Raw genomic sequence first — 19,662 nt, forward strand, 5'->3', positions numbered from 1 at the left:
ACTATAAACACTTTTGGCCAAATGGACGTGTAGAATATAAACATAAAATGATCACTTTTCATAGTAAAACTAGTTTATTTAATGTGTTTAGTAACAACGTCTAACTAAAATTATACACAGACAATAAAAAATTAGAAGATTTTTTTTTTTTTTTTTTTTACATTTTTTAAATGTTTTATTTAGATACAGTAGAGACTGTATAATACAACAGTCATCTTTTATACACAGAGAAAAATAATAATAAAAAGAAAGGAACACACACACACACACACACACACACACACAAACAAAAAATATTCCACTCTAAAAAATGCTGGGTTGTCTTGTTTGGGTCAAAAAGGAAAATATGAATAGACCCAACTGTTGGTTAACATTTTTGGTAACACTTTTGTTTAGGGTCTAATTCTGACTATTACCTAGTTGCTTATTAGCATGCATATTGGGATATTGGCTGGTTATTAGTACTTATAAAGCACATATTAATGCCTTGTTCTGCATGACCATATTCTACATAAATCCTACCCAATACCTAAACTTAACTACCTTACTAAATATTAATAAGCAATTAGGAGTTTATTGAGGCAGAAATCATAGTTAATAGTGAGAATTGGACCCTAAACTAAAGTGAAACCAAATTTGTGATTTTGTAATAAAACTTTTAATCCCAACAGTTGGGTCTGTCCGTATTTGACCCAAACGTGGGTTGAAACAACCCAGCATTAATAATCTATTGTTATATGATTGCTTTAAATGATTTCATCATTTAGTTTGAAAGTAAGTCAGATGAGGGTAATAAAATCTATACATTGTTTGGTAACACTTTACAATAAGATCCCATATAGCCAACATTAAAGCATTAATTACATTCATTAACATTAAGCAATACATTTGTTACAGTATTTATTGATCTTTTAATGTTAGTTAATAAAAATACAACAGTTACCAATATTTTCAATGTGACCTTCATAACTACATGAAAAAGTTGAAATCTGTTGAAAATCCACAGTAATTTTACATAAAACACCATCTTCACTGAAAACTCATATATATAAAAAAAGTCATATAAAAGTCTGGCCATTTCTTTTGGTCTGATGGTCAGGTTATTTGTAAGTCTAACTTTGCTGTGGCCCGTTACTCATTTGTCAGCCAACTGTGTCTTGCATTGATCCTCATACAATCATTGACAGGGAGCTCTGAGTGCTCAATCAGGAACTGCAGCTGACCGACAGTTTCACTTCTTCACATCCATTTGTTAAGCAGCATTTCCAGCTCATAATCCGCGTGCCACTCACATCACTGGCAAAGTGTGCCCTCATCACACGAATCACAATAGCCCGTCGTCACAATAGCTGTGTTTTGCGGGGCGGCACACGGCTGTGGGTTTTTTAGAGTGCCGTATAGAAGCCTAAACCCATTGTGCTCGGGTTTCCTCTGTTTGTCCTCACACTGGCTGTCATTCTGCTAATTGTGTCCCTTTCAGGGCTTTGTAGATCAGCACACTTCTGGACCCGAGTGTGAAAAGAAGAAGGGGTGGGGGGGGGGGGGGGGGGGGGTCGGGTTAGCTCTGAACGAGGGTCGGGCACGTGCGCTCCACAATGCAGACTCCAGATTAGGGGCCGAACAAAAGCCGGGCGAACTGTAATTACACAGCAAACAGCTCTGAGGGTGAATGGGGGGACTGACACTGCTCCATTGGCAGCTGTGCTTCAAGCAGACTCTTACAGTAAAGCAGGGGAGGAGAGGAGGTGGAGTGGACACACGCCATATGCCTCCCCTTTCCCTGCACAAACACACTCAGGCACAGACACAGCGCATGGGTTCCAGAAGTCTGAGAACACTAGTGAAATGCTGGACTTGTGCACTAGTGAAAAGTGGACTTCAGTATCTTAGTGGTTGGTTTGCCCCTCTTTTGCTTTAATGACAGCAGCTTTTTTTTTGCATTCAAAACTTCAAAAGTTTTAGATTAAGTACTCTTATGGAAATATGATAACATTTTGTTATTATCATTTAAATCAGACTAATTTTCAAATGGTATGTTGGGAATAAACATCTTTTCAAATCATGTCTTTCCGGGTATTGATTTTAAACATGTCCTCTGTAGAAGACAGCAGGGATTTTGGGGAGACTCAACAAGTGAATAGGGAAATAAATAAATATTCTTAAGAAATATGAGATATTCTTATGAAATGTTGCCAAGTTATTACTCCCATTATTGCACTTCTTTTTTTCATTACATATTGGTCCAAGAACACATCAATATGCAAATTAGATACAATGTAGATACATTGTATAGAATAGGGAATACCCATTCATGGCCATGTTTACACTCATATGAAGTAAAATAGTAGATCAAATCATTCTGTTATATCTTTCATAACATAGTTGAGAATTATCTTTAAGTTTGGTTAAAAAATAGCCTGAAACTTAAAAATTCACTGGTGAATGAACAAAACTAAAAAACTTTGCATTTTCTTGTAAGTCCTGGGGCCGGTTGCATAAACTGCTAAGACTAGTCTTACAAGTTAGACACCAATTTTTTTTCTTTAAGACTGTTCATAGCTTTTTTAAATCAGTTACATAAAAAAGCAGATTAGCCTAATTTAATACCGAAAAGTAAAACTGACATCCCCAGACTAACTGCTAGTGGGTCACACTAGAACTTAAGACACTGTCTTAACATAATGACTATGTTTATACAACCGGCCCCTGATGTCCTCATAGACATGAAAAATAAATGTGTTTTTGTTTTTCAAAAAACAAACAAACAAACAAACAAACAATGTAATGACATGATATGAAAAAACTAAATTCATAAATTGTATTTTTTATGGTTAGGGTTTCAAAATCCTAAACTTTTAATTAATGTATTTACTAATTTCAATAGAAACTCCCATGTTCATTGGTCAAATTCCATATTTGTTATTATTATTATTTAAAGGTTTAAATGTATTTGTTTAGTTACAGGTTTTAATATTTGTTATAGGCTTTCTTTTTCCTTTTATTTGATTTTATTTTCATTATCATTTCTCTCTCTCTCTCTCTCTCTCTCTCTCTCTCTCTCTCTCTCTCTCTCTCTCTCTCTCTCTCTCTCTTTCTCTCTCTCTCTCTCTCTCTCTCTCTCTCTCTCTCTCTCATACAGTTCTCTTAAATCCAAAAACGTTCTGTTTATTTACAGGTTCAAATGAAAATACCCCCCCCAGACTTTAGGATGTGAGTATGTATAGTATAGTATAGTATAGATGCTAAAAAAAAAAAAAAAAAACTGCATGCGTGCATATGAGCAAACACAAACGCAATGTATACAGAACTGTTGCATAATAGAGTATTAAAAAAACTTTTATTAACAGTTTTATTTTATCACCGTCTCCAACTACCGGTGCACTACTAAATCAATTTGATCTTTCATGCTGTGAAATAAGTTCATACAACATTAGTCGGTATTCAAATAAAATGTGATCAGTGACGGCTTTCTGTAACAGATTGTAAGCCCCAGTTTTAATAGGTGTGACTAATGATGGCCTGATATTTCCTGCTCAATGCTAATTTGTGGAGGGGTCTTAAGCCAGCACTCGAATCTGCTTAAGCTGGTGAAATAAGGGATAAAGTTGCAGAGAGGTTAAAGACTAGAGATGAGGCAGCATGTTGGTTAGACTGCACTGAAGCACACTAGGGGAGCTATTGAAATGCAGCATGATTGGCTCAGGCTAATTAACAGTAGGGTCCAATTTACAGTACAGGTTGAGCAATTACAGAGATGGAGCCTGTAAGCAGAAACACAGGGTTTTAGGGCACACAATAAGTCAGTATTGGGCAAATAAAACTGTGGACACATGACAGTGTCATTTGGTAATGCGGGTCTCTCTGGTCTACACGAACTGCAAACACTATAAACTAAATGAGCAGCCATTGGCTAAAGTGACAAGGGAGAAAATCAGGGGTGAAAACAAAAGTCTTTAGAGAGGGTTTTGGCATGTGGATATATGTATAGCCTATATATATGTATATGCATCCTTATATATTACACATGACAGTTCAAATTATAAATTATTTATTGATTCATAAATTCATTATTGTCTGCTTGTGCAATGACAATAAAGTAAATTAAATTTAAAGTAAACTTCGACTCTTAAAATTTATAAGTTTACTTTACGTAATAGCCTATATATATATATATATATAACATAGGTTGCGGTCAATATGAAAAATAAAAACTTTGGGGGTGAAAACAAATGCAAATGCAAAGGCAGTAAAGATGTGTGCAATAAAGATTTTAACATGTGAAGAGTTTAGAATCATTTATTTGATTAGAAATCTGCTCAAATGTTGACAATGAACTCAAATACTTTCATGTTTGTTTGTTTTTTTGTCTGTGGAGGCACTCTTGATATTTCAAATGTATATATACAGGTCCTTCTCAAAAAATTAGCATATTGTGATAAAGTTCATTATTTTCCATAATGTAATGATAAAAATTAAACTTTTATATATTTTAGATTCATTGCACACCAACTGAAATATTTCAGGTCTTTTATTGGTTTAATACTGATGATTTTGGCATACAGCTCATGAAAACCCAAAATTCATATCTCAAAAAATTAGCATATCATGAAAAGGGTCTCTAAACGAGCTATTAACCTAATCATCTGAATCAACTAATTAACTCTAAACACCTGCAAAAGATTCCTGAGGCTTTTACAGTTTTTCTCGATTGCTAAGACACATTTCTTGAAAGCTGCTCTCCTTTTCTCTAAACTGTGAACACAAAACCCAATTTTCAAGCTACATTCACAAAACCTCAGACTCTTCTTCCAAAACCAAACTTTCACCTCAAAACAGTTCAATCTGTGCTCAAAACTGAACTATGTTGTCAAATCGTGCCCCGAGTCAATCAAAATTAAAAACACTACTGAACAGTCACTAAACACTACGTAGAAAAATAGAAAACACAATGCTCAGTACATGAAGCTGGAGAAATAAATGTTTATTGTTCACTGTAGGCTAAATGCATGTTGCAAAACAAAAAAAACCTGTGCATTTAGCACTTGTACAAAAAGACAAAACAGAAATCTTGTGTATTTACACATAGCACTTGTAAAAACAAACAGAAATCTTATGCGTTTGCCACTTGTGTACAGTAAGTGTGTGTGTGTAAAAATAAAGTACAAAAATATACAAATAAGTGCATTACTCAGCCACAGCATCATGTCTCCGTACTGGGTCAGGCCACAGGACTTCATCCACATCACAGGCCACATTTTGTCTGGCCAGGCAACGGGAGATAAACCCCCTGGCATGCCGTATCCAGGCTTGGCGTGCCTCCACACCGATGTCACCACAGGCAAGTCCCATGGCTTGCAGGAGATTTACCCTGGTGTAAGGTTGGCGTTCATATACCTTCCACCGCCATGAGGAGAAGAATTCCTCAATGGGGTTTAGGAAAGGGGAGTACGGTGGAAGGCAAAGATTGATAAAACCTTGGTTCATATTGAACCACTCTCTACCCTGGAGGGCTCTGTGAAAACTCACATTGTCCCAAACAACAACATAGATCGGATGCTCATCCTGCTGCCCTAACAGAGCATCTCGCATGTGATTGAGGGAAATCAGGAGCTGGTGAGTGTTGTAGGGCCCCAGGTTGGCATGATGGTGGACAACCCCATGATTGCTGATGGCAGCACATAATGTGACATTGCCACCACGCTGCCCAGGAACACCAACAATGGCCCGATGGCCAATCACATTACGGCCTCTCCTTCTCCTTTTGGTGAGATTAAACCCAGCTTCATCCATGTAAATGTATTCATGGGGTCTTTCCATTGCATCCAGTTGAAAAACCCTCTCTAGAAATAGATATAGTTTTGTAAGTGATATGGAAAAAGTGATTTAGGCCACTACAGTAAATCACAACTTAGAGTAATCAACATTGAATGTGTCTGGATATATGCCAACCTGTACATACTGGAATCTTTGCTCTTTGATTCTGTCTGAGTTGCGATCAAATGATCTTTCTCTGTAGCCCAGGTCAGGCGCTTCTGCCGCTGTTTCTGGTTCAAAAGTGGCTTGAGCTGGGGAATGCGGCACCTGTAGCCCATTTCCTCCACACGCCTGTGCACGGTGGCTCTGGATGTTTCTACTCCAGACTCAGTCCACTGCTTCCGCAGGTCCCCCAAGGTTCTGGAATCGGTCCTTCTCCACAATCTTCCTCAGGGTCCGGTCACCTCTTCTCGTTGTGCAGCGTTTTCTGCCACACTTTTTCCTTCCCACAGACTTCCCACTGAGGTGCCTTGATACAGCACTCTGGTAACAGCCTATTTGTTCAGAAATTTCTTTCTGTCTTACCCTCTTGCTTGAGGGTGTCAATGATGGCCTTCTGGACAGCAGTCAGGTCGGCAGTCTTACCCATGATTGCGGTTTTGAGTAATGAAACAGGCTGGGAGTTTTTAAAAGCCTCAGGAATCTTTTGCAGGTGTTTAGAGTTAATTAGTTGATTCAGATGATTAGGTTAATAGCTCGTTTAGAGACCCTTTTCATGATATGCTAATTTTTTGAGATGAGCTGTATGCCAAAATCATCAGTATTAAAACAATAAAAGACCTGAAATATTTCAGTTGGTGTGCAATGAATCTAAAATATATGAAAGTTTAATTTTTATCATTACATTATGGAAAATAATGAACTTCATCACAATATGCACATTTTTTGAGAAGGACCTGTATATATACAGAACATTTTTATAATTGTATATTTATTTAATTTTATAAATATAAAACAATGTTTAATATTTTGAACTATAATGTAATGTTGACATTCTTATTTGCATATTCATTACATTAGACAAGTACAGCACACTATGTCGCAACTTTTTTTTAAAACATAGTGGAAAAAAACTTAAACAAAACAAAAACAGATTGCTAAACTCTGGGTTAAAAGTACCCCTAACTTGGGGTTAAATTTGAAAACCATACCAGTCTTAATGATTCATTAGGAAGATCCAAACAAACAATATTAAAATCAGCTCCATGACATGATTAATGAATGGATCATCTAAGCAGTCATCAGCGTTTTTGTTTGTTCATGTTAAACTTTGTGTTATTTCCTTATAGAGTGACAAGGGAAGTCCCTCATTCATTGTCATTGAGCTCAGTTTTGGGTTTGACGATCAGATCAGCCCACGCCCTCTCTCACATTGTCCAAAGTTCCTCAGGAGATGGACTTAAAGCCCAACCGTCCCCACCTGATCCTGATCACCATGGCCTGAAGGCTCCATTGAAATAACAAGGCCTTTTAAACTTGCTACTTTAAGCTCCTCTAGAGCAATTATGCATTCATGTGCGTGTAATTGGCATCCACGAATATGAAATGTTTGGTGGGCCCTTAAACACTGTTAGGGTCTTTGCATGTCACCCTTGTCAGACAAAGCCTGGAGGTGTTACCCCATTTCCATCTATTTAGAGTGCTGGGAAGAGGTTGAAACAGTCCTGTGTTTACAGTAAACTTTAGGGAAAAATGCTGAGTGCTACTGAACTGCTATTCACCCACTTATTAGTATCTACCCTACCAGCCATCAATAGCTGGAGTCTTAATTAAACAAGCAGATGCAGGAGTGTCAATCATACGCAGAGACAAGACTGTAACAGTCTAATATACCATCGTTCTGCTGGGCATTTTGTTCCCCTGACATTACTGTAAGCTCTGAAGGAGAAATCACGTGAAAGAAATGCAGACAGAAAACATCAATGTAATCCACCACAGCATAGCACTTCATTTGTTTCTCTATACATAATTATAATTTCTTTTTTTGTTTTATTTTTTGAGTCAAGCAAAAATGAATAGTGCACTTAAAGGGATAGTTCACCCAAAACATTTGAACATTCTTCAAAATATCTTCCTTTGTGTTCAACAGAAGGAAGAACTTCATGCAGGTTTAGAAAAACTTAAGGGTGAGTAAATAACGACAGATTTTTTTTAACGATCCCTTTTATCCATTTTAAAGTGAAACTTAATAATAATAATAATAATAATACAACTTTTAAAATATAACTGATTATTAATATATATACACATGAAAATAACTGACTTAATAAATAAATAAAAAGAATTAATATAAAAATAATAGTGCTGTCAGATTGATTAATGGCATCTAACATAAAAGTTTGTAAAAATGTTTTTATATATATCACACACACACACACACACACACACACACACACACACACACACACACACACACACACACACACACACACACACACACACACACACACACACACACACACACACACACACACACACACACACACACACACACACACACACACACACAGACACACACACACACACACACACACACACATGTAGTGTTTCCATGTTTTATGGGGACTTTCCATAGACATAATGATTTTTATACTGTACAAACTGTATATTCTATTCCCGTACACTAACCCTACCCCTAAACCTACCCATCACAGAAAACTTTCTGCATTTTTACATTTTCAAAAAACATCACTTAGTATGATTTATAAGCTGTTTTCCTCATGGGGACCAAAAAATTTCCCCACACGAACAAGGATTTCTGATATTGCCATCCTTATGGGGACATTTTGTCCCCATAAGGTAGGGTTTACCAGGCCACACATACACACACACACACACACACACACACACACACACACACACACACACACACACACACACACACACACACACACACACACACACACACTTACACATTTTTGTTACATGGGATTAATCACGATTAATCGATTTGACAGCACTAATAAATGAACAAAAAATATGATAAATAAAACCTTTAAAATAAATGTTTGAAAAAAGAAAAAGGAAAGAGATTTATTTATGATAAGATAGCTTGAAAAGGGCCAAAATCACAAACAAATATTAACTCTCCGTTCTTTATCATTTATATGAGAAAGTGGTTAAAAAGCCAGAATTATGCATGAGTTCCAGGCCTTAAATCAAAAGCTTCTTGTCGAAAAGAGAGAGCTCAATTCTCACTTCTCCACAGGATTTTGCTTTGCCTGCGTGGTGTCTTTGTCAGAAGCAGTTGTATGTTATCTGAGTAACAGAAACAGCCCTGGTAATCCTTTATGTGGCAGGACGCATAACTGTTCAAACTCCCCAGTCAGTGCGGGGGTTCATGGCGCTCCATTGTCATTGAGCAGCGGCTCACACAGTGTTACCATTGCATTCTTTGTAATGTGGCCTGAGTTTTTTGCATGACCATGAGGCCAATCTGCTTGGATTGCTGTGCTTGGTAAGGGGCCTGTAGGTTTTCAATGAGGTCTGTATTTCACTCACTTTCAACTGTTATGCTCCCTGCCTATATCTTTGTCCTCAGTGTTAGTGTGCCGAGAGGAGCTGAAGGTGTGATGTTATTTTATTTAGAGTTCGACTAATTAGACCACATCTCTAAGAGTTTCATCCAGCTAATGATATTACCAGCCAAGGCTAATTTAAGTGGGAGCCTTTCCAGAAACGGCACTAAAGAGCATCCAATCAGAGGACAGAAAGAGACTCGAAAGCCATTTACTGATGAGAGAGGGTATAGCAGAATGGACAAACTTTTTTATTGCTTTTCCCCCTCTAATCCATAAGAATGGGAACAAAGAGGCAGCTACTAATAATAATTACATTTACAATGTTCTCACAGCCGTCACAAACATAGATCCTCTGTGGCCATAACGGAGAGAAAGAGAGTGTATGTTCGGGAAAGGCTTTGTCAGAAGCATGTATGATTTCCTTTAATAGTTCCAGAGGCCCAGACACAGATTCATTAGTGATTCCTGTAAAGTCCATCATGTCAGGAGGGTTAACAGGAAGAGCGTCGGCAAGGCCACACAGAGAGCTTTACTCACATCTGTCTCTATCTGCTCTCACCTTGCACCGGCCTGTTTCTCATCTCATATCATTAGCTTTATATATAGCTCATATCACTTGTGCTTTAATTTTAATTCTTTCAAGCACACACAACATATATCTTATTGTCTGAAACATGCATATACGGATGATTCTTCAATTAGGAGAAATTTTCTGTCCTTAAATGGCATTTTGTTTTAAAGAATGGATTAACCTACGTTTGTTTCAAACGTGTCCCTTTTATTGTTTCCACTCTTACTTATCACTCTTAAGTAAACTTTCTAAAGGGTTGCGTCAGCTGCTATAGAATCTTTTATGGGGTTCCCATCATGGAATTTAAAATGTTATGAATAATCAGCTCGTAAACATACTTTATCACTAGAAAAATTGAAATAACCCATGGGTTCAAGTCCGCTGAACCTTTTCTAAGAGTGTAATGCATATTGCAGAATTACTCTATTATGGGCTTATCATCTAGCACACAATCAATTCAAAACATCATAATTGTTTGTAAATGTAATTGCATTATATATTCAAAAACCATAAATGTAATTCATTTTAAAAAAAAATACATAATAAGAATAGCTTTGTTTTAAAGGTAGCCTATTATTTGAGAATTTAAGTTCAGAAACAATCAAAAAAAATTTTGGCATACATTTCTTTTGCTAACCAGCTGCATTAGAAAGTCCAAGGAGTAAAAAATGCTCTGCAAAACGGCATTACCATCATGCACAATATTAATCAGCAGGTTCAGTTGCATAAACTAGGGATGCACCGATACCGATACCAGTATCGGTATCGGGCCCGATACTAAGCTCATGTACTTGTACTCGTACTCGTAAAAATACCCCGATACCAAAGACCGATACCTCACGTATATCCTTAGCTTATATTTCTTAATTCTTATGAGCACTCTTCCTGCAGTTATAGTGTTGCTAGATTTAATAGTACACTCTAATATTTCACTTTACACTTTCGGCTGTGATTACATTGTTACTCAGTGTTATGTTAAACATTTGTTCTGTGATTTCTTTGGCACTTTATGACAAATTTGATTGTCTTGTTGTCTGTGATTTCTTTAGAACTTTGACAACTTTGTGACAGGCAGGTAAAAATTACATTCATTATGTCCTTGGTTTTGCCCTTTGGAGGTTATTGGACACTGTGAAATTTGGGCTTTGAAAATTTGTGATAAGCACAATAAGAATGATTTATTTTTTTAAGTTTATTTAAGTTGTTGAAAATAAAGATGCTGATTTGTTCATTAGTCTCATTGTGTTGTTCTTAGAAAATTGCCACATAAAACGAGAAAACCCACCAGTACAACAGGCATCGGTATCGGTATCGGCGAGTACCAGGAAAAAAATATCGGTACTCGTACTCGACCCTTAAAAAGTGGTATCGGTGCATCCCTAGCATAAACTATTTAAAAGTCAGATATCTAATTTTTTTCTTTAAGTCTGAAGCGAGTTGCATATATATATATATATATATATATATATATATATATATATATATATATATATATATATATATATATATACATAGCCATTATGTTGACTGTGTCTTGAGTAGGCTACTATGGCCAACTAGTGATTATCAATCAGTCTTAATTTTGGTATCAAATTAGACCAATCTACGTTTTTATGTAGGCTACTTGACTTAAAGGGATAGTTCACCCCAAAACTAAATTCTGTCATCATTAACTTACCCATATGTTGTTCTAAAGCTCTATGAATTTATTCTGTTGAACACAAAATATGATATTTTAAAGAATGTTAGTAACCAGAAAGTTGATTGTAAAAATGCATATACAAATACTATGGAAGTCAATCAACTGTTTGGTTACACATATTCTTTAAAATATCTTCTTTTGTGTTCAACAGAAAAAAGAAACTCATTCAGGTTTGGAACAACTTGAGGGGTGAGTAAATGTTGACAAAAATTCATTTTTGGGTGAACTATCCCTCTAAAACAGTATTAAAGAAAAAAGAATTGTGATTAACTAGTCTTAAGAATAGTCTTAGCAGTTTATGCAACAAGCCCCTGGCACAATGAAAAGGTAGATTGGTAGATTGAACCTGAAAACGTAAGACTAACTTTTTTGGTCAGATTTCTTAACTTAGCAGCAATGTTTGCTTTTTAGCAGATCTTTATTTCAAGACATGTGAATTTAAAAGGTCAGAATTGCGTATAATGTAACAACCATTCAAATAAAAAAGTTCAGTAACTGTCCTCAGTTACTCGCATACATTCATTACTCAATGTGCTTCACTCTTCAGTCGCAGGCATGTGAGGGCAAATGGACTCTTTCGCCATCTTCTGGTGAAATGCAACGCTGCAGACAGTTCAGGAACGTCGATTTTAGAATTGTGAATTAACAAACAAGTAGACATACGCACTTTGATCCAGCTATATTTATATGTATGTTGGTTTGTCTAGTTATCAGCTAAAAAATGCCCCAAAACCTGTATGCGAACATTTTTATTCTAATTTATTTAATTGTATTATTTTTATTGATGTATGAATACATGAATTACATTTTTTTTTTATACATCTTATTCATCTTTTATTTATGAATTCTAGATCCAGATGTTAGACCTATCGATTTATTTAATCGTTTAGGCTATTTAGCCTATTATGCTCTGATATGTTTGATTATTTCCAAATGAAAGATCTTTTGTGCTCTAAAGATTGAGTGGGTGTATTTTCCATCAGAATTGTTTATGTGATGTACCTTGGTATCAAAATATGTTTCCATCTCTGCAGGCAAAATGTAGCCTAATACAAGATACAATATTCTCTTAAAGATTTTAAAACCACTGTTGCTTATTAAGTTATTCTGTGTGGTTCATAGGACTATGTTGACCTAATCAGACCTGGTACACAGTCTTGATGATGGCATCATAAAATGGTTACAAGAGAAGTAGGCTACGAAGAACTTCAATAGTGACTTTCCCTCGTCCCTTCCTGTTACAGACACAGCATAATGTAGCTTAGTTTCACAAGACTAGGGGCTTCTTCTTCTTCCTCCTCTCTCTTCATTCTGCAAATATCTTACTCATTTTGGGAATTTCTTTCTCTATACACTCACAAACTTCATCAAATGCAATACTTTGGATATAGGCCTATTAATACAGATTTACTTATTTCTAGAAGTAATTAAAGCACGCTGAAAACTTGTTTTATACAGTCTATGGTTGAAACACACAACTCCTGACTCCTGACAAAGATGTTGGCTGTTGTCGAAAGGCGATTTTCCCCACCCTGAAATGCTTGCTTCGAGTTTTGTCCGTACGTGGTACCCGTATAAACTTGGTTAATCCAAAATGGCGACGACCACAGTTGGAAACGTGAGTTGTTCTTTAACTTTACTAAATAAATTAGTCATTATTTCAAATTATACATAGATGTGCTGTAATCTACCTGGTATATTATAGTTTTGTCGTCGGTTTGCCATTGAACTGTCTGTTACTTCGCGGATAAATGACAAAATGCGATCAAATTCACATGGGCTAACCTGATAGCCTTTATGATCTCTATTTTCTGCCAAATTCAAATTGTTAACTAATATAATTGTCTTTTGCAGGATGCTATTGACACTGACCTTCCCACTGCCGTGAGCCTACTTAACAGTCTCACAGAACAGGTCTGTAATGTAATTTAGATGGACAGCATTACAATTGGATGATATAATGCAGAGATATGAGGAGAATATGGAGAAGATATGATGATGATTGACACTCATATATTTCCAGGTTGCTTCAGTAACAAGTCATGTCCGGGATATGATAAAGAAAGTCAGAGAGAAAGCGTTTCAGACTTCTAAGGTAGAACTATTTCTATGGTATTAAATTTCTCTCTCTCTCTCTCTCTCTCTCTCTCTCTCTCTCTCTCTCTCTCTCTCTCTCTCTCTCTCTCTCTCTCTCTCTCTCTCTCACACACATACACAAAATGTTTATGACATTTCTTTTCCTTTTTGCTGTAGGGTTTGTCTTTTCTGGACTTGAGATATCATCTGTTACTGTTTTACTTGCAAGACATCACTCATTTGATCAGTTTAAAGACAGAAGGAGAAAGTTTGAAGGACAACAGCGCCATCCACAGGCTGGTCACCATAAGGACGGTACGACATAAAAAAAAACTGTCAAATATAAATTTTCAATAATGACTATTGAATATTTTCTATTAATATTTTCTCATTGAATAGTTTTTTTTGACAATATTCCCTTAATTGTATATAACAAATAAAAGAGCTTAATCCATTTTTTGTAAAATCCCTCAGAATAACTGATTCATTCTCTACAATAAATTCTCAGTTTTCAGAATTCTGCCTGTTCTGGCTTCAAATCAAATGTGATAATGCAATAAACTACATGTTTAATAAATAAATTAGCTTTATCTGTGCCCCATGCCTTGGTTAAACTTCTGACTCTGGTACATAAGTTAAAATTCACATAGTGTACGCATCAGGTCACATCTGTTATAAATCCATATACTTCATTATTCTACAGTATGCAGACTACTTTTAATGCTGTTCTTATGCTTTAAGTGTATTTTTCCCCTCTCTGTCTTTGTTGTATAGGTTTTGGAGAAGATGCGTCCCCTAGATCAAAAGCTGAAATATCAGATTGATAAATTAGTGCGGACTGCAGTGACCGGCAGCCTCTGTAAGATTTTTGATGTTCTTGTCATTGCTTGCATATTTTAAGAAGACTGAACCACAAGTTTACTGACATGAATGATGTTGTTTCTTCCAGCTGAAAATGACCCTCTACACTTTCGCCCTAATCCTCAGAATCTGGTTAGCAAGGTAAAGCTCTCGTCATGTAATATAAGATATATAGTATGTTTTTTAATGTTATATAATAAAAATATATGTAGTTATATTATATATTTCATATTGTAATTATTTATTTTATAGTATATATTTTTGTATTGACAATGCAAGTGTCGAGCACTCTGTAAAGTCTCCTCCAGCACATCCCAAAGGCTTTCAATGAATTTTGAGGTGCAAATGTATGTGTGAAAAAGATTCGTCATGCTCCCTCCCTCCCAACCATTCTTTCACAATTTGAGCCTGATGCATCTTAACATTGTCCTGGAATATGCCCATTATGTGTCTTCCTAGATGGTTGTTTAAGAATTGAAAATCTACACACACAAACACACACACACACACACACACACACAAAATCAATTAGGATTAGAAAAACTGTTGCAAAACAAGTAACATGCTACAAACATAATAATCACTGAAACAATGATCCAATCACAGACTCTTAAGCATTTTTCTGTTTAAATCCAATCAGCGACTTGTTTTTTGGCTGGGCAGTGTATATATAACTTTATTTAAAATTGCTGCATTTCTTCCACACAGCTCAGTGAATCTGAGAATTCAGGTGATGAGGATGAAGAAGGAAAAACAAAAGGGGGAAAAGAGCCTTCATCCGGCAGGAGATACGTACCTCCTCGAATTGCTCCAATGCACTATGGTAAGTCCTTTTATTTTGTAACAGTTCAATTTATCTTTATTTCACATTAGGATTCAGATGTAGAGACATAAATGCAGGTAACACTCATCCCAAACCCTCTCCTGTCCATACATAGATGGGGACACGACGGAAGCAGACCGGCTGAAGGAGCGCATTGACAAACAGAAGAAAGCGGCTCTCCGCAGCTCCGTGATCCAGGAGCTCCGGCAGCAATACAGCGACGCTCCGGAGGAGATCCGAGACCGCAGAGACTTCCAGACTGAGCGGGAGAGCCGAGAGGAACAGAACAGGTACATCATGTGGAGGTTCTAGATAATAGAGGGTATTTTGAACCTAGTTTCACGTTTTCAATTATTATGTAAATGAAGCGTTTGATAGTCTTTCAGACGTTTTTTCCTGATACTCATGGAAAATATTTTGTGAAAGGAAAAACTACGAGGAGTCCATGATGGTCCGTCTCAGTATGACACGCGAGCAGAGGCTCAGGAAGAGAGGAATGATGGGAATGGCATCACAGCTGAGTAACATTACACGATTCGGTGACATCACTGTTCTGACTGGGGGAGAATCACAGGTGAGCTGGACAATGGCATCATGGGTAGTTTTGCATATCTTTCAAAAGTTCCAGTTGCCGTTGTAGTGACAAATAGCAGTAGTTGCACGTGTATTTTTCTGTAACAGCTGAAATCCACTCACATACGCTGAACATGTAGAAATGCAGCGTTTCTAAAAGCTTCATGTGGTTAATCTAAGACAGAGAGGACGAGAGCTGTAACACGTCTGCTGATCTCAGATCCTTCATTTTACAAAATGTGTCTATTTCCTCTTTTGATAGGATATTGGTAATTCAAAACCCAAGAAAAAGAAGAAAACAATTAAGAAAAGTAAAAAGAAAAGTAAGTATTTGTTTTGTATGTTATGAGTGCTTTCAAAAATATAAGCTTCCAGTTTTGCATATTAATACATATTTTATGTTTTCAGTTTTCCGGAAGCACAAGTAAACCTCTGATGCAAAGGAGAACGTTTAAGTGGAATTTCAACAGAACATTTTTTTTTCAGGATTCTAACTAATCTTTGCTTGGGACAGTTTCTGTTTTCCTTCCATGAACAAAATGGTATATTGAAATATGTGTGGAGCTTTTCATGTAATTTTGGTTAATGCAAGATGCTGATCTCAGATTAGCATAACCAAGTGCATTCTGTTGTAGGACATTTTTGTAAATGTGATGGATGCTAGGATCGTAATATGTTTACAATATTTTCACATTTAATTGAATATAATTTCATTTTTTGTGCTGATTGAAAAAAAAATCCAATTCTACACCATTAATGAAGGCATGATTGTGATGCAGGCAAGTGTTAAAAAAAAATTTCAACCCATGTACAGTCCGCGTCCATTAAAGTGGCCATCACTTTTAACTGCTGGTTTTTAAATGGTTTTTGTCCCTTCCAAATCGCTGGATTATATTAAATGTGGCCAAGTCATACTGTTGGTGCCATATAACTTTTACTTTTTATAAAGTATATTTCTTTCAGATGAAACATGCTGTCTGAAAAGAATATGCAATTCTTATATTATTTGAAAACTTTAGTTGTCAAGTCACCTTTATTTATATAGCGCTGCATACAATACAGATTGTTTCAAAGCAGCTTTATAGTGATAACATTGTTCAGCTTAAGTCAGTTCAGTGTGTATTTAGTTCTGTTGTAAAGATGATTATTAAATTAGTTCATTTATATATAAAGCGGTTATGCAGAAAACGGTGTCATCGTCCAGCTCAGTTAAGTTCTAATCCGATAGTGTCAATGCAGTCAAACAATGTTATTGAATATTCAGTGGCCCCAAGTATAAAATAATGCTGAGCAATGACCTCAAAATCATGATACGCAGAACTGTTTCGTGCACAGGATTTGTTCAAATTTTGATGTTTATTGTTATGGCCAGTGGGTCTCGATATGTCTAATAGGTGTACTGTATAACACTGTAAAAAAACAGATTTCAGGACCTTTAAGATGCCTTCCTGAAAGGGATAGTTCACCCACATGGTATATACAGGAATCATGGAATTAAATTTAATTCCTTTTAAGACCTTTTTTAAGACCCCTTCCATACATTTTAAGATCTCATCGCCACTTCAAGTTCTAACCGTTACATCGGCGACACCTTACATTACTATATATTGATAATAAGATAGCACAACAGTCTTAGTTTGTGATAACCTCCTTAATGCAAAAGAAGGGTGGGAACGAAGCACAATATAATTAATTGAGTGACTAATGCAATGCAAGGTTTATTAGAAAGAGAAAAAAGAATTAGACAATAAACAAAAAAATTGAGAAAACTTATTGAAGAAGGAAAATAAACCTCTCCGAGCTAAAGGGACAATGAGTTTACAAAGTATATTCAAAAGACGTATTTGTAACATCAACTTTGTGGTATAGCCTACACGTCTCATGACAAACACCTGACTGGTCAGACAGTTTACCTGAGATTACCACAGAGTGCTTGATTTGATGCACCAGAGCAGAGTGCCAGTATTAGGGGTGTGCACAGTATTCGGTCTGTAATTATTATTAGAAAAAATAAAATACCATTGGAATTTTAATACGTTGCTTTGCTGAACGTAAATGCTGTGAATCCATGATAAATCCCAAGCACTAACTCGCAGTTATAATTAAATGCACTGGGTGGAGCTGTTGAGCGTGTTTATATTGATCACATAATGTCGTCTTCGCGAAGTTTGGAATTACTTGGATGAAAATTATTTTACTAAATTATATTACAAAATGGAATTACTTTTAATCAAATTAATGATACTGAGTCATTACAATGTCACGACCATAATGAGAAATCATATGAAAACAGCAGTCGAAATGACAAAAGACAGCTGTCCACCACTGCAAACGGTAAGCGCAGCTGAACCCAAGTGAGCCGAGAATGATAACTTAACTGATAGCAAAATGATTTTGAGACATATGCTTCCTTTAAGTTTCGTTAAGGAAGACCGGTTTAATAACAGAATACGCAAAGTGCTGTTAGAAACTTCGTTATCTGTCACTGTGTCCCTGCAACGTCTGTCAGCGGCAGCGCAACACTTCTCACTCGGACATGTGAATATTTTTTTTCTCAACATGAATGTGAAACAATCTAAACAAGATAACCATATGCTGACTCGTGTGTATCTGAACGTTATTTACGATAAGTGGAGCGGTCTGTTTTACTAGTGTTATGTTTAGTTCACACTGCTTGAGCTTAGGTCTAAATGATTTTGTTCTTTACATTTTTTGTTTAGGCCTACACATATTGTTTAATGTTTTCAACTAAAAGAAAACATTAAGATGTGACAAAAGCTTGTTGTGTATATTGCATTTCCCTATTAGTCAACGATAGGCGTAAAGGGACATATGTGCTATCACGCAGCAGTGCAGTCAGTCATGAAGCGCGGTAACAGATGACGTCCTATATTTCAGTGGCGGATGCAGAACGTGACAGATGGGTGGGCCTTGATTAAGTCGAGGTGGGACTGAATCTAGGGTTTAGTAGGCTATATTTATGGAGATGAGAAATAAAAACCGCACTGTACAGCTATGATCAGCTGTTCGGCCGAGCTTTCGAAGTTGTTAATACGGAAAGACCGAAGCTGACCGGTTGGTTTTTGTGAAATGACCTTGCGGCACTCTGAAAAGTTGAGAGGTTTTTCATCTCGCAGCGGCATATAGGCGCGCCTGGAAAAACGAGCGCGGTGCAGCCTTCCATGCGTATTGTAAAGCAGTGTAGCCAGATTGGAAATGTCCAATTATCGTACCAGAAGTTCAAAATGTCGTATTTGGAAGAGCATTATCGTACACGACGTAAACGTGCAGAATACAGCTATATATCCCAACATGTAGGATGGATTAGATGGAGTAGTGTTGACGTGCGGGCCGGGCGACACGTGTGGTGCCTGTGTGTGTTGTGTGTGTGTGTGTATACGTGCTTAAGTGCAGGCAGGTGAGCCTGCAAAATTATTCTGGGTCAGAGAGAGAAGCGGTAGGATGTGTGTTTGGACGAACGACTGAAAACTCTGAAATTATCGTACATTATGGGATTTTTTCATTATTGATCGTACATCGTACAGAGGTCAAAATTATCGTACAAATACGATATTTATCGTACATCTGGCAACACTGATGGCAAGCTAAAGTATTCATAAAGCATGCGGGACGCGCGATTTGCCATAAAAGCGCGCGTTCTTAACGTGCACTTTGTGGTCACGGAAAACGCGCGCCAGAAATTTGTGGTTTTTGCAATTAA

At 36.6% G+C, this 19,662-nt stretch overlaps 1 protein-coding gene across 1 annotated transcript; it reads left to right on the forward strand.

Annotated features, from left to right (window-relative positions):
• Positions 1-13,134: 13,134 nt before the first annotated feature.
• ngdn (neuroguidin, EIF4E binding protein) lies at positions 13,135-16,787 on the forward strand. Its single transcript, XM_077244473.1, has 11 exons — positions 13,135-13,226; positions 13,463-13,522; positions 13,632-13,703; positions 13,862-13,999; positions 14,459-14,543; positions 14,634-14,686; positions 15,254-15,368; positions 15,484-15,658; positions 15,795-15,942; positions 16,204-16,264; positions 16,350-16,787. Exons 1-11 carry the CDS (start codon positions 13,203-13,205, stop codon positions 16,367-16,369), a joined length of 951 nt encoding a protein of 316 aa, XP_077100588.1. The 5' UTR covers positions 13,135-13,202; the 3' UTR covers positions 16,370-16,787.
• The last annotated feature ends 2,875 nt before the right edge of the window (positions 16,788-19,662 follow it).

The sequence above is a fragment of the Siphateles boraxobius genome, unplaced genomic scaffold (genome assembly GCF_051911475.1).
Source record: "Siphateles boraxobius isolate OS27281-9 unplaced genomic scaffold, OSU_SipBor_1 26, whole genome shotgun sequence".
Classification (NCBI taxonomy): Eukaryota; Metazoa; Chordata; class Actinopteri; order Cypriniformes; family Leuciscidae; genus Siphateles; species Siphateles boraxobius.

What these genes read in the sequence shown, in the direction of transcription:
- ngdn (XM_077244473.1), top strand. Translation starts at nt 13,203, where the DNA reads ATGGCGACGACCACAGTTGGAAAC. An exon ending in GGCTGGTCACCATAAGGACG is followed by an intron (nt 14,000 to 14,458) that starts GTACGACATAAA and finishes TTTGTTGTATAG; the next exon opens with GTTTTGGAGAAGATGCGTCC. An exon ending in AGCCGAGAGGAACAGAACAG is followed by an intron (nt 15,659 to 15,794) that starts GTACATCATGTG and finishes ATTTTGTGAAAG; the next exon opens with GAAAAACTACGAGGAGTCCA.